The following is a 15,462-nucleotide window of genomic DNA, read 5'->3' as shown; positions in this document are numbered from 1 at the left end:
CTTTCTTTTTTTTTTTTTTTTTTTTTGCATATAGGGATTAAATCAGTGTGAAGGAATTGTTTTGGCAATGTTATGTTGTCAAACTGTAGTATTTTATTATTTATTTATTTTTAATGTTTATTTATTTATTTTTTATTTATTTTTTTTAACGTTTTTATTTATTTTTGAGACAGAGAGAGACAGAGCATGAAGGGGGGAGGGGCAGAGAGAGAAGGAGACACAGAATCGGAAGCAGGCTCCAGGCTCTGAGCCATCAGCCCAGAGCCCGACGCGGGGCTCGAACTCACGGACCGCGAGATCGTGACCTGAACTGAAGTCAGACGCTTAACCGACTGTGCCACCCAGGCGCCCCAATGTTTATTTATTTTTGAGAGACAGAGAGAGACAGAGTATGAGTGGGGAGGGACAGAGAGAGAGAGAAAGACACAGAATTTGAAGAGGCTCCAGGCTCTGAAAGCTGCCATTTAATATAAGAAAACATCCATCCATTCCAAACTTCAGTGATGAAAACTGTTCACATTTTCCCATCTTCTTACATTTAGCAAGGAAAAAAGAAAAAAAGATTCACATAAAGCCTTCATATTAATAGACTTCCATTTGTAATTTTAAAATTCATTCAGTTAGGCCCCGAAAAAAAAAAAGAAAAAAAATTCTTATGGTTCTTATGGTTTGCAGAAAGTATTATCAGAGGTTTAATATTTTTATGTAGCCAAATATCTTAGATTTTTGTGTAGTGTGAGTGGCACCAAGTTTAAACTTTTGTTGGAGACCTAAAACTACCATTATGATTCTTAATTAGAGGACCATGCTATAAGAAAAGTTGCCCTCAGGCCTTCTGAAGGACGTATGGGTGTGTTTGTTCCCACTCTAAGTAGGCCTTAGGTCTTAATGCTTTCTTTAGGTTTTCTCTCCCCATCTGTACTAATAAGACTTAATTTGTTACTTCTTATTGTTATTAATGTTTCTACCAGTAGCTGTAACTCACGTTTCCTTCTATTCTTTTTCTATACACAGTATGTATACATATATGTATGTATATGTGTGTATAAACTATTATTGGATGATTCTTAATTTTTTTATGTATTTGGATCACACTATAATCCACTAGGTTAAATAGCCACTCTAAATCATCAAAAATAATAAATTTTTCAAGGATTCCCAAAAAGGAAAATGAAGTTAATTTGAGAGTATACATGGTTTAAATATTTGCATATTCAATATTTACTTTTAAATTTTTACTGTTCAGTAGAAATTGAATCAAAATGTTGTCTTATGTTTGGTAATCTCATGCCACCAGGCAAGGGACTGTGCCATGATTTACCTGCATGGATGGGTAAGTGTTACTCTCCATTCTTGGAATCATCTGTGTTCAAATGTTATCTTTAACTGCAGGGCTTTCCCCCAGAACTTTCTGAATTTTCTAGTGGCCCTGATGCCTCTACTATGAGAGCTAATTGGAAATACACAGTACCTGTATCTGAAGCTAGAGCAAATGATTCTGCTCTTGCTGTGGCTCCTAGTGGTTCCTCAGGGGTAGGCAGGGGGATAGAAAGAACTGGCAAATGTGGGAGAGATTGTGACATTAAGGTCCATTACATGACTTGGTAATATATTACTGGATGTGAGAGAATTATGTGAAATTTTAACAGTCATGGGAAAATATTCTTCCCATTTTACAAATGAGGAATTGAAGACTCACATTCTATTTCACTCAAGGTCAGCACGGGTACTATAAACAGATGGAGAAGATGAATTTAACTTTGGATGTGATCAATTTAAAGAGAAGTATCTTGTTAGGAACTTCAAACAGTAATTTAGAGCAGCAGGTTTGGAGTGTAGTAGAGAAGATAGGGCTAAAGAGATAGGTTTGGGAAGTCTTTTGCCCTGAGGTGATAGTTAAAATATTGGACATTTGCTGGTGATGTATTATGGAGTGGTCATGGTAGCAGAACCACTCTTTCTGGAGCATAGATCTTGACTGCCTGGCAGCATTAATTTTGTTCAAGGGAGGTTATAGAACTTGGACATATGAGCTAACATTATGGATAGGTTTTTTTTCTGCCCTATCCCACTGTATCACTCTGTTGGTGGTGATGTGCTTGTACTGCACACATTCCAAAGGTAGGAGGACAAGCATACCACTTAGAAGATGCTTCGGAATTTTTAGTTATGTAGTTTGAGACACCTTTTCTCCATTGATTCTGTGACTCTTCCAATAGTTGGTTTTTTTGCTTGTTTGTTTGTTTTTGAAAGTGAGAGAGGAGGGGGGAGTGGGAGGGGCAGAGAGAGAGAGAGAGAGAGAGAGAGAGAGAGAGAGAGAAAGAGAGAATCCCAAGCAGGCTCCATGCTCAGTGCAGAACCACATGAAAAGAAGCTTGATCTCAAGAAATCAAGGATCAGATGCTTAACCGACTGAGCTACCCAGGCTCTCCAGCCAATACATTTTTTATAATCACTGTCTTAGATCCATAGAGAAAGAGTAGAGATTGTTGCTTTTAATTCCACTTGTAAAGAGATATCCATTTTATTACATAATTGAGAAAAACATAGTAGAAATATATTAGCCCCTTTAATATTACAAAGAAGAGATTACGAGGAAGTGATTTGCTTAATTTGGAATGAATGGTGTTCATTGCAAGGACTCAGCAACTCTTGTGCTGTTCTGGGGTCCATTCCCCTTCCTCCAAGGCCCACCTGCTGTCTCTGCTTCATGCTCTGCCTCTTGCTTCCTACTTTTCCAAGCTTGGTGGAACATCCTTATTGTTCAGCCTTTTCTTGTTTAGTGGGTAACACTGGTTTGGTGCCAGGCCCAAGATTTGACCAACTGTAAGAAATTGCTTTGGGGCCAGGTTTCTTCTCAGGCAGTAGGGTGACACTGTCACTAGCAAGCAATTTTGAGGCTTCATAGTCTCTCCAGGAAAAATTCACAATTCTTTTTTTGAGGTGAGATTTGCCACTGTGGTCAGAGAATCATGTGACAGGTTTGGGAGTAGTTAGTGGAAGGACAGGTTGTGTGGGATATGTGTATTTAAAGAACATGTAGTAAGAATCACTAGTAGGTGGGCGCGTGGGTGGCTCAGTCGGTTAAGCGTCCGACTTCGGCTCAGGTCACGATCTCGCGGTTTGTGGGTTCGAGCCCTGTGTCGGGCTCTGTGCTGACAGTTCAGAGCCTGAAGCCTGTTTCAGATTCTGTGTCTCCCTCTGTCTCTGCCCCTCCCCTATTCACGCTCCATCTATGTCTCTCAATAATAAATAAACATTAAAAAAAAAAAGAATCACTAGTAGGGATTGTTTGCAACTATAGGAATATTATTATTCCCATATTCATTATGTACTTTGGGGATGAGCCATGTTTCCACAGGAGATAAGGCAATCAAAAGGAAGATATCATGTTCCTCATGTGTGTTAGGGTAGAAAAAGTGTTGAGAAACACGATCTAAGAAGTGTCATTCAGCTTGAAGAGTTTAGGAGATGTTTCTAATAACATACTTTTTATCTAAGTGTAATTTTAACAGATGTCTACTCTCTTGTGGTACTTGGTAACCACGGAGTAATTCTCATTTTGAGTGTTTGGCAATTCTGGAATGGGGAAAGAATTGAATGGACAGAGCAATTGAATTTCTACTAGCTTTCTCTTTTCATGACACGCATGATATTTTTCATGAAAATGAAGAAAATATTCATTTTTGCAAATGCTATCAATCTTTAACAATCAGAAATTCACTTGGCAAGAGAAATGGTGTAGCTCTACAGAATTGTGGTTATTATTACATTGTTTTGTTTACTGTAAACCTGGCTTAATATTGGTAAATATAGTGTAGCAGAAACTGAACTGTTGTGAGCTATCTGGGCATCAGTCCAAGATATCATTAAAAATACTGCCTCAGACTAATTTGAGTTTATGAATAATATTTTGTTAACAGCTCAACTGAAATTGAGCCACATGGTGTAGCTTAAAATTCTGAATCCACAAGATAATGAGAATAGTACAAGTGTATAGTGCATACTTAATATTCTATATTTAAATGAATATAGAATAAATGAATAAATGTTTATATTTAAACATACAATTTATATGTAATTTTGTGTTAACCTGTAAACTATAAGCATCCAAATGCTTAATATGATTTGCTGTTTTTAAAGTTTGCTTAATGCTGTGGTTTGCTGATAATTTGAATTCTTACAAACTAATATACTATGTTATTGGTTTAATAATCATACCTAGGGGCGCCTGGGTGGCTCAGTCGGTTGGGCGGCTGACTTCGGCTCAGGTCATGATCTCGCGGTCCGTGAGTTCGAGCCCCGCGTCGGGCTATGTGCTGACAGCTCAGAGCCTGGAGCCTGTTTCAGATTCTGTGTCTCCCTCTCGCTGACCCTCCCCTGTTCATGCTCTGTCTCTCTCTGTCTCAAAAATAAATAAAATGTTAAAAAGAAAAAATCATACCTAAAGACTAAGGACAGGTTGCCTGAACAAATATTAAAATGGACTTTGAGTACCCATATTAGCATAGAGATGTGCAAATAGCTGGAGTTTATGTTAATATTCACCAAGAAGATTGAAGGATATAAAGTTGTTGGAAAGGTCCAATTACTTAATTCATTTATTTTAATAATGGAAGATAATAATTATAACAATAGGTTATGGAGATTATTAATATTGAGTTATAAATTATCAATTATATTAGGCATGACAAAGGGAACGAGGTTATGATAAGTGACATGATCAAAGACAAAATCCCCTTTTAGATGTTTCTTGTCAAGAAAAGCTATATTTGCTTTTTTTCTTTGTGTGCTATTTTAATTAGTTTAAGTTCTTTCTGAACAGACATGTATAAACTCCCATTAAATAGCAATGGGAAGAGTTGATTTTTTGTCACTGTTAGTGTGTAAGATATTTTTGTAATGAAAAGGTATGTGCATTAAAGAGTGAATTTTAACTATACATCTTCTCAATACATATTTTATTTATTTTCCAGGTTAGCACTCTACGTATATGAATATCTGCTCCATGTAGGAGCTCAGAAATCGGCCCAAACATTTTTATCAGAGGTATGTTTTCTTTATTTTTTATATTTTATTTTAATATCTTATAGAAGTGGATGCAAATATACTGTAACAATTATTTGGAAAAAACTGTCATTACCTACTATACAGAGAATGCTCAGTTATCAGTATGCCTCATACTCTTTGTAGATTATTTGTAAGCATTTTTAGTATTGCATTTTCATGCCAATAAGCTTCTACTCAACTTTTTAGCCATTTATCCCCCTGTAGAAATAGAAACTAATATTAGCCTTGGCAACAGTAATCAAGAAAGCAAATTTGCTTTAAAAAAAAAAAAGACAAATGTCACCATATCTCTAGTTTTAGCAGTGTCTTATTTTGGCATTATTCATAATTTTGGAAAATATGAGTTTTGTTTGTTTTTATTTTGTATGGATAATAGTGGATTTATGACTAAATTTAGTTAGAAAACATTTTGATAATCTTATTTCAGGTTTTTGTTTCTTTGTGTATTTTTCTCTTCACATTTTTCAGTTTAAATTTCAGCTTTCTTACAATGGTACTTTTTCTTCTTCAATTTATATAATGATGAGGATGAGGAGGATTTTACTGACTTCTGTTCCATGTCAGGCACATAATATGCCAAGGTACTTTACATATATTATCTTGAATTCTTTTAAGAAATTTGTTAGGCAGATGGTATTATTCCTGTTTACTGATAAGAACAGCAGGGCTCAGAGAATTTATATAACTGGCTCATAGTCATGTAGCTGAGTGAATTGCAGAATTGGAATTCAAACTTAGATCTTCATTTATTCCAAAGCTTCTGGTGTTCCCCCCATATTGGTTCTGTCCAGTTTGCTATTCATTAGCTTTATGTGGCTTTTTCAACGCTTGAAATACAACTAATCCAGTACACACTGGATTTTGAAGATTTAGTGTGAACAGAAGAATATAAAATATCAGTCATTTAAAGTTTTTGATCGCACATTGAAATGATAGTATTGTAGATATATTGGGTAAAATAAATTACTAAAATTAATTTTACCATTTTCTTCTTTTTTAATGTGGTCACTAGAGAATTTAAAGGTACATATGCAGCACTTATCTGTGGCCTATGTTTGTATTTTTATGGGACAAGTCCTAGTCAAAATAATATTTCTAGTGATCTCGTTAGTTTGACCTCCACCAGATCAGGGACACGACAGGCTATTACTTGACCAAAGTGCCTTGCTAGAGTACAACCTTCTTGAGAATCACTTATTCCTAAAACAAATACACAAGTAAACACATATAACCTCCAGTCTTTTATCTAATTAATCAGTATATGTGAACTATTAGGGCCTATTTGCAAATAAGGAATTTGAGAGGTATGTCCAGAACATATAAGAAGTCAATTATTTTAACGTAGAATGAATATATAGAGTGTAATAAAATTGGATTTTAAAGTTTATTCAAATCAAAACAGAAGTTTAGTGTATTTATATCTTCTTAAATCGTTAATTAGAAGACTTTGTGTATGACCTTTCTTGCCACATTGACTGCTGGTTTTTTCAGAGGCAGTGACTGAGATTGTAAAAAGGATGCTCCTAATATTTGTATGCTTAATCACTGCCAACTTCCAGTATGTTTAAAAGAAACTAAAGACAGCCATGCAGATTTAAAATTATTATTTTAGGGGCTCCTGAGTGGCTCAGTAGGTTAAGTGTCCAACTTTGGCTCAGGTCATGATCTCAAGGTTTGTGAGTTCGAGCCCTGCCTCATGCTCTCTGCTATCAGCACAGAGCCTGCTTGGGATCCTCTCTCTTCCTCTCTTTTTCTCTCCCTCCCCCACTCACATGTGTGTGCTCTTTCCCTCAAAAATAAACATTAAAAAATTATTTATTAAAAAATAATTTTTAATATTTATTTTTGAGAGAGACAAAGAAAGAGTGAGAGAGGGGCAAAGAGAAAGGGAGACACAGAATCTGAAGCAGGCTCTAGGCTCTGGGCTGTCAACACAGAGCCTGACACCCAGGCAGCCCCCAGAAAAATTTTTTTAAATAAAATTTTAATTTTAATGCAGTTGAAAACATGATGAAACTTTTTTTTTTTATTTATTTATTTTTTTTAATTTTTTTTTTCAACGTTTTTTATTTATTTTTGGGACAGAGAGAGACAGAGCATGAACGGGGGAGGGGCAGAGAGAGAGGGAGACACAGAATCGGAAGCATGCTCCAGGCTCCGAGCCATCAGCCCAGAGCCTGACGCGGGGCTCGAACTCACGGACCGCGAGATCGTGACCTGGCTGAAGTCGGACGCTTAACCGACTGCGCCACCCAGGCGCCCCAAAAACATGATGAAACTTTAATGAAGAGATTTACTGATCTCTTTCCTTAGGTCAGGGAACATTTGGAATTGACTCATCTTGCTGAATCCTCAGGGGTTCCCATGACTATATTTTCTTACCAACTTTACAATATGTCAGATGCAGTGATTATTAAACTTCATCAAAAAAGAAAAATGTTGTTAATTTATTTAAGGAAGTTCAGTTGTTTTGACTCAAATGGATCATGTGGATTGAGCATAACTAGGTTGAGATAACTAGATAATGTACTGATACACCTTGAGCTCAATGGAAAATGGATATATAAATTTTCTAGGGCTATTTGGTAAAAATAAAATTACAATTTCAGAAGACATTCACACTTTTCTGACAAGTATTTATCAAGATTTTATTTTCTCTGGCTGCATTTGGAATACAAAACTGAAGTTTCTCTGAATTATCAGTCTGGTTCAGTTTCACAAGAGGAATCAATTAAGCTGAAAACAAACTATTGTCACCAAGAAGATACATTATTTCTGGATTTTGGAGATGAGTGTGTGTGATTCCGAGAACCGTTCTTTACTTTCTAGCTTGCCAAACTCTGAGTGGCACTGTGAAAATACATTCTCATTACCTAAATATCCAATATAGTGTTTGCCATATTGTAGGGAATGGCTAGATTAATTGAGGTGTAAGTTTGCCAAAATGTAAAAGAATAAGTTAGATCTATTTGGACTTAATATGGATAGACTTCCAAAACATTTTCAAATAAAAGAAGCAAGCTGAAGTATGCCATTTACATGGAAACCTTTGAACATCAAGGAACATGATGCAATACTGTGTATTTTTGTGTGTACATATTTATGAGTGTGAAGTATATTGAGAGGTCTGAAAGAATATACATGCCAGACTAGTTTCTGAGAGTAGGAATTTTAAAGTGATTAGAGGGGAATTTTATCCTTACTTGCATATACATATATGCCACATATGCCACACACACACACACACACACACACACACACACACACACACACATATAGTTTGTACAGTTATTTACAAGTAAAAATAATAGAAAATACAAAATTATCTGAATTTTAAAATGGAAGCCTGGAGGTTGATTTGTGATAGGCCATTTGAGTGTACCCTAAAGTTCTAAATAATTTCATTTGGTTAAATTTCGGTACTTCTCCATCTCATACTAAGTACTAATTTCGGTACTAATCTCTCCCATACTAAGTTTTCACAATACCTAGCTGCTTGTATTTGCCTATACATACTATAGATTTCTATCTCTGGGCTTTACTCTACCTAATCCTCACCCTCCTCACCTGACTAGCTTAGAAGTAGCTTTTCCTAGGAATGCTTTCTTAGGCTTCACTTCTTTAAGTGGATAGTGCACTCCTACTGAAGACTTCTGATACTGTTTCAGGAAGCTTGGACTTGATCTTCTTGGAAAAGGGAGCTTTTGAAATGTTGTTGTTGTTGTTTTTAATTTTTTTTAAACATGTATTCATTTTTGAGAGTGTGAGAGACAGAGTGTGAGTGGGAGAGGGGCAGAGAGAGAGGGAGACACAGAATCTGAAGCAGGCTCCAGGCTCCGAGCTGTCAGCACAGAGCCCCACGTGGGGCTCAAGCTCACGGACTGTGAGATTATGACCTGAGCTGAAGTTGGACACTTAACCGACTGAGCGAGCCAGGTGCCCCAGGCTTTGGAAGGTTTTTAAGTAAAAGAAAAACATAGTTTGATTTGTACTCTGGTATCTTTGTGAATGGTGGTACCCCTTCCCTCCCCTCCCAACTATGGTTTGTAAAGAAAGGAGAATGTAATCTTTTAGAGCTTTGTACCCTAGTTAGCATTGCTTTCTCTCTTATTTTTACTTGGATCATATGGAAAATTTAAGTCGGCTTGTTGTAGAACCAGTTCTTAAGTAATTTGAGAAATAAAGGACCATCTTATCTAAATTCTGGTGAGTCTATCCCCAAGTATTTTTACATAATTCACAAGAGTTACACAAGGAACTTAAAGAAAAACTAGGGAGACCTGTTTATTTGATTTGGGTATTGTGATAAAAAGGAAATGATTGAAATAGCACCAATTACTCAGATGTTCAATGTTCCTATATTGAAGAAGTTAGAATCATGAGGGTATGGATGACTATGATGTTAATGAGCCCTTTGGCACCAGGATTTGCTGTGCTGGGCCATCTCTTTCCTTAGTATGGGTTCACTTATGCATGAAGTTGTGAGAAAGTCAAATTTGAACTCTCTGTATCATCTGAACAAGTAAACTGTGTATCTCAGCAGCCCAGGCTGTCACGGGATTTGGCCTTTCTGATAATGCCCTTTGCCTGGTCTGTCAGAAACTGAACTGCTCTTGATAGTTTTTATTATCAGCCAGAAGAACAGGGCACTATTAACCCAGCATTTTTTTTTTTTTTTTTTTTTTTACTAGTTAAAAGAGGTAGCATTGAACTAATGATAGAAATCAAAACATCTCTCTACCCAGGTTATGTTAACTAGTTCATTGTTAGATCTGATTCATGATAGATTCTAAATCATTACCTGAATGTTGTTTTCTACGACCTTAACGTTTCTACGACCTTATTTTTACCTTCAACAGGACAAAATTGAAAATTCTTTAGAAATGTTTTCAATGTAGAGCTCTTCTTCACCTTTATCTTTTATTATCCTTCAGTATTCAAAAATTACATACAGAATGTTAAGAAATCTTTACAATTTGGGGAGTGGAAAGAAAAGAAATCTTTACAATTCTGTATCAATTTTTTGTTACTTTGAGTTCATTGGAAACTATCCTTTCTTGGTTATCTCATTTCATTATGCAAAGACAATTCCAACTCATACCTGAAATTTTGCATGGTATTTATCATGCCTCCGCATAAGGCTTGGTGACCTCACCAAATAAAGTTAAGAATTAGAATGTTGCAGAGATCAAGATTTTTCCCCCTTCTTAAGAATTTTACATTGTTTAGATTTCTAGCCCTTATTTGCCATAAATTAGCCTGTAAGTTAGCCAGAAAGAGAAGCTTGAAAACATCCAACAGATTGCTTCTTCAGATTTTGTTAGGAATTCTCAGTTATTGAACATAATAGATTCTAAAATACTTTTCTTTCTGTTTACCTTTCACTGAGAAGAGAAAATAGCAACAATTTCCTAAACAGTTCCTTGTACTATAACTTGGAGGCAACATAGTATTGTGGGTGAGAGCAATTTCTTGGTGGCCAGACTGCTGAGTTTGAATTATGTTCTACATTTTATTTACTTACTCGGTTTTCTTTTCTTTTTCTTTCCTCCTTCCTTCCTTCCTTCTTGAGAGAAAGTGTAAGCAGGGGAGAGGGGCAGAGGGAGGGAGGGAGGGAGAGAGAGAGAGAGAGAGAGAGAGAGAGAGAGAGAGAGAGAGAGAAAATCTTAAGCAGGTTCCACATTCAGCACAATTCCTGTTGCAGGACTGGACCCTACAACCCTGGGATCATGACTTGAGTGGAAATTAAGAGTCAGACGCTCACCTGACTAAGCCCCCCAGTGCCCCTACTGATTCAATTTTCTTAATTATAAGAAGAAGGTAATTGCAATAATACTTTAGAGTTGTGCTGAGGTTTAAATGAATTAGTATATATATATATATATATATATATATATATATACTTAGAAGGGTCTACTTATATATATATAAGTACTTAGAAGGGTCTAGCATGTAGTACACACTCAAAAGTGTTACTTTTAAAATTCTTGACCAATTCTTTTTTATCTTGTGTAGTTTCTCTACTACAGTACAAGTGTAAATATATGGCTCTGTACACCTGTGTGCTCCAGGTATCTCCACTTGAGTGGCCTGCAATCCTCCTGCCTTGTGTGGTTACCTTTCCTATCAAAATAGCTCCAGCTCTCATCCCTAATTTATAGGTTCCCACAAGTCTTCTCTGACATCTCCAGGCCTTCCTAGGGGGAGAGGGGGCTTGAGGTTCTCTTTGCTATAATTTCTTGCCCCCACCATTACAGCCCCACTGCTTCTCCTTCTGTGACTGCTACCTTTTGTTTGCCTCAAGTTTCCTGTTTCTCTCATAGCCTCAGAGCTCCACTGATTTGTTGCTCTTGTGTATAAAAGATTCTTATTGAAGTTAGGGGAAAACTGAAGGGTATTCAGCCTTGTACTGTACAGGCAACAACATCGACTTGAATATCAGACACAACTATTCTTAAGCTTTTTGGTCTCCTTGCCACAGGGAATGTCTTACTCGCTGTTTTCCTGTGGACTCCATTTGCCTTACGTCTTGTTGATTCCTCACAACCTCTCCCGTTTTCTCCTTTTCTGAATCCTCCCAGACTCCTCAGACATCTTCTTCCTGAGAGACTGTCAGCAGCCTCTTAAACTCTTGTTACTTTATCATGTAGTATATTAGGTCTTCGTTCTCTACTTTCAAACCATTCCCAGGGGCCTCTATCTTTCTAGGCCAAAAAATAAAAACAAAAGTTAGAAGGAATCCATCAGGGAGTTTTCCCAATAAAAGGCATCATCTTCGAAAATGGGATGTGTATCTCAGCAGCCCAGTCTCTCACCTGGTTGTAGCCTTTAAGACGACTTCTACCTTCTAGAATGGAGCACCACTATTCAATAAAACTTTATGTGATTAGGAGATGATCTCTAATCTGTGCTTCTAATAATTTCTCCACTAGTATCATGTAACTATTGAGCACTTGAAAAGTGGCTAGAACAATTGAGGAACATTCAGTTAACATAATTTTCAATTTAAAGAACCACATATGGCTAGGGGATACCATGTTGAATAGCATGGTTTTGGATTATGTGCTTTAAAATATGAACAGATTTTGGGGTGCCTGGGTGGCTCAGTTGGTTGATCATCCGACTTTGGCTTAGGTCATGATCTCGCTGTCTGTGAATTCGAGCCCCGCATCAGGCTTGCTGCTGTCAGCCTGTCAGTGCAGAGCCTGCTTCGGATCCTCTGTCCTCCTCTCTCTGCCCCTTCCCTGCTTGTGCTTTCCCAAAACTAAATAAATATTAAAAAAATATATATATATGGACAGGTTTTTCTTTCTGTCTTATGTCTATTTGGTTAATTTTTAAAATTAAAATGTCATTTTTTTTCCTTTTTTTTTACATTTAGTATATCGATGCATCTATACATGGAAGATTTTAGAAAATTAGTGTGAAAACTAGGTTATATCAAAATTAAAATACTCAGGAATTTTGTCTAGGAATAAACATATACATACATGTACAGGTTCTTTTTATTAAAGTTTATTTATTTTGAGAGAGAGAGAGAGCCTGCATGTGAGTGGGAGAGGGTCAGAGAGACAGGGAGAGAGAGAATCCGAAGCAGGCTCCACACTCTTAAGTGCAGAACCTGACGCGGGGCTTAAAACTCATGAACTGTGAGATCGTGACCTGAGCCAAAATCAAGAGTCAGATGCTTAACTGACAGAGCCACCCAGGCACTCCTACAGGTTTTCTTTTTCTTTTTCTTTTTCTTTTTTTTTTTTGTACCTTTCTGTTTTATTTGTTTATTTTGAGAGACACAGACAGCATGAGTGGGGGAGGGGCAGAGAGAGGGAGAGAGAGGATCCCAAGCACTCTATGCCTGTTAGCACAGAGCTTGATGTGGGACTTGAACTCATGAAACCCACAGATCATGACATGAGTTCTGGCCAAAAGTTGAATGCTTAATGCTTAGCTGACTAAGCCACACAGGTGTCCCACAAGTAGTTTTTACTTTTAATGAGAAATCCTGTGACTATTATCTCAGACTTTAAAGGCAAGGAATTAGGAAAAGTATATGACATGTTAAAAATGGCTAACACATTCTTTTATAACTGAATTTTTTTTCTCAAAGAAGATTTAAAAAGCACTACAGGTTCTTTTCTTAACATAGAAATTAGCTCTATCTGTTTATGGTATTAATAATTTTGAATATTGGTTCTTAAGAAGTATGAAAGGATTTAGGAATACTCTGTGAAGTTTGGAACTCATAAGCTTCAAAACTACTGCTGTACTATTGGAGATGCTGTCGAAGTGGGTCTGGATGATTCAAAAAGGTCCCACATTGACAAGGCTAGAACCTCTGAAAAGGTGCTGCTGACATCCAGAATTGTCCCCTGCTGCTGCTGCTGCTGCTGCTACAACAGCAACTACTTTACTTCTGGAGCCAGGGGCAGGAAGCTTCTCTTTTTCCCCCTGCTCTTTGGTCTCCAGCTACTGTTCTTCTGCTGGCAGAACTGAACAGGAAACTAGCTGGCAGGGAGCCTAAGAACTGTAATTTTCAGAGTCCCAGCACCTAGTGTATAATGGAGTATAGAAGGGTAAGTGTGGGGCCTAGAGATAATAGGTGAATTACCAATATCCCTTGCCAGAAGCAAATAATGATGAAAAGTTAAGCGTGTGTGTGTGTGTGTGTGTGTGTGTGTGTGTGTGTTTGCATGTGTTTGTGTGTATCAGTTTTTATTTATACAAGTACTAATTTATTATACATACTGTTACATGCTTTGATTTTTGTTTCGTTTGTTTGACTTCACTTTGGTTCATGAAACTTCATAATTTTTTTTTAAGTTTATTTATTTTGAGAAAGAGAGAGAGAGAGAGAGAGGCAGGGAGGGGCAGAGGGAAAGAAAGAATCCCAAGCATGCTTTGCACTATCAGCACAGAGCCCAGTGCAGGGCTTGATCACGCAACCCTGGGGTCATGACTTGAACTGAAATCAAGAGTTGGGCATTTAACTGACTGAGCCACCCAGGCGTCCCACTTCTTCTTTCTTTTTATGATGCTAGGGTATTTCTTTCTATGAAATGTGCTGTTATATATTTTACCATCACATTTAGGTTGTTTTGCAATTACAAACAATGCTTCACTGAAAATTATTATATTTATGATTTTGCACACACGATCGTAGGATACATTCCTAGAAGAAGAATTGCTCTTTCAGATAGTATGGGCACTTTTAAATTATAATTCTCATTTATAAACCATATGGCATGTCTTACCCCTACCAATTTACTTTTTGTTCATTCAATATTTGGTGCTACACCTATATAGAAATGCTGAAAATCCCAGGTCATATAGTAGAGACACAGCATAACCACAGACAGGGCCTTTAAATGTAGAAAATGGCAGTGGGAATGGGCATCATGATTTATGCATTAAGTTACCAGAGAATAGAGCTTTCAGCTGGGCAAATGATGGAAGGAAGGAAGGTGGATGATTCAACAACAAAAAGCCCTAGGACAAAGAATACATATTGGAGCTAGGATAATGGAAGAAGGAAAAATAGAATTAAGAGAGAAAAATTATTTGCATAGATGTCATTCAAACGCCAAAAAAAGCCTGAAGCCTGTGAAACTCAATACAACAGAAAATGCCTTTTCATAAAAAGCAGAATTGTTTCTAAAATGACTATTGACATTTAGAAGTATTTTCTGGCCATTCCTCAACCATATCCATCATTAAAACATGTTTGCTAAAAAAATTAAATTTCAGAGATGAATATGATATTAAAATAAAAGTCACCCTTTACCCTTTTCCAGAGGTAATAGTTGTAAGTTTGGTATGATTTCTTTAAATGTATACACCGAAATGCACATATACATATGCATACATTTTTTTAAAAGAAAAGGTTTATATTATATATATTATTCTCCAATCTTCCACATCTCCCACTTGAAAAACCAATATAGCATGGCTCTCTTTCATGTAGGTATGTTGTATTCTTTTTAATGATTGCACACTCTTCTATAGTATGCAAGTATCAAAATATATTTTTATATTCACTATTGGTGAATGTTTTCAGGTTGTTTCATTTTTTTAATGTTTATTTTTTTTTGAGAGAGAGAGCACACATGTGTATGTGAGTGGGGGAGGGGCAGAGAGGGAGGGAGAAAGAGAATCCCAGCAGATTCAGATCTGTAGATCAGCATCATCTCATGCTTCCTATAAGCAAATAATACCTGGAGTAGTAATTAGTTTGGAGGCAAAAAATAGCATTCACTATGGAAACCTATTCCTATGTAGAACCCTTTCTTCTTTAGAAATACCTAAAACATTGATTGTTTATTCAGTAGTTATCAAAGGATGGCTTTTGTGTTAATTTCAATACGATGGACCAAAGTTTTACCTGCTTCTGTCACA

The 15,462-nt window shown here is 36.7% G+C and overlaps 1 protein-coding gene across 3 annotated transcripts in view; it reads left to right on the top strand.

Annotated features, from left to right (window-relative positions):
* SSBP2 (single stranded DNA binding protein 2) overlaps positions 1–15,462 on the top strand; it is a 316,598-nt gene that overhangs the window by 80,581 nt on the left and 220,555 nt on the right. For all 3 annotated transcript variants that reach the window (XM_042942559.1, XM_042942541.1, XM_042942550.1), the window contains exon 2: positions 4,977–5,053. In XM_042942559.1, the coding sequence (XP_042798493.1) occupies positions 4,977–5,053 (77 nt within the window). The remainder of the gene's footprint in view (positions 1–4,976; positions 5,054–15,462) is intronic.

Source organism: Panthera leo, chromosome A1 (genome assembly GCF_018350215.1).
Source record: "Panthera leo isolate Ple1 chromosome A1, P.leo_Ple1_pat1.1, whole genome shotgun sequence".
Taxonomy (NCBI): domain Eukaryota; kingdom Metazoa; phylum Chordata; class Mammalia; order Carnivora; family Felidae; genus Panthera; species Panthera leo.
This window is presented reverse-complemented; position numbering and strand designations above follow the sequence as displayed.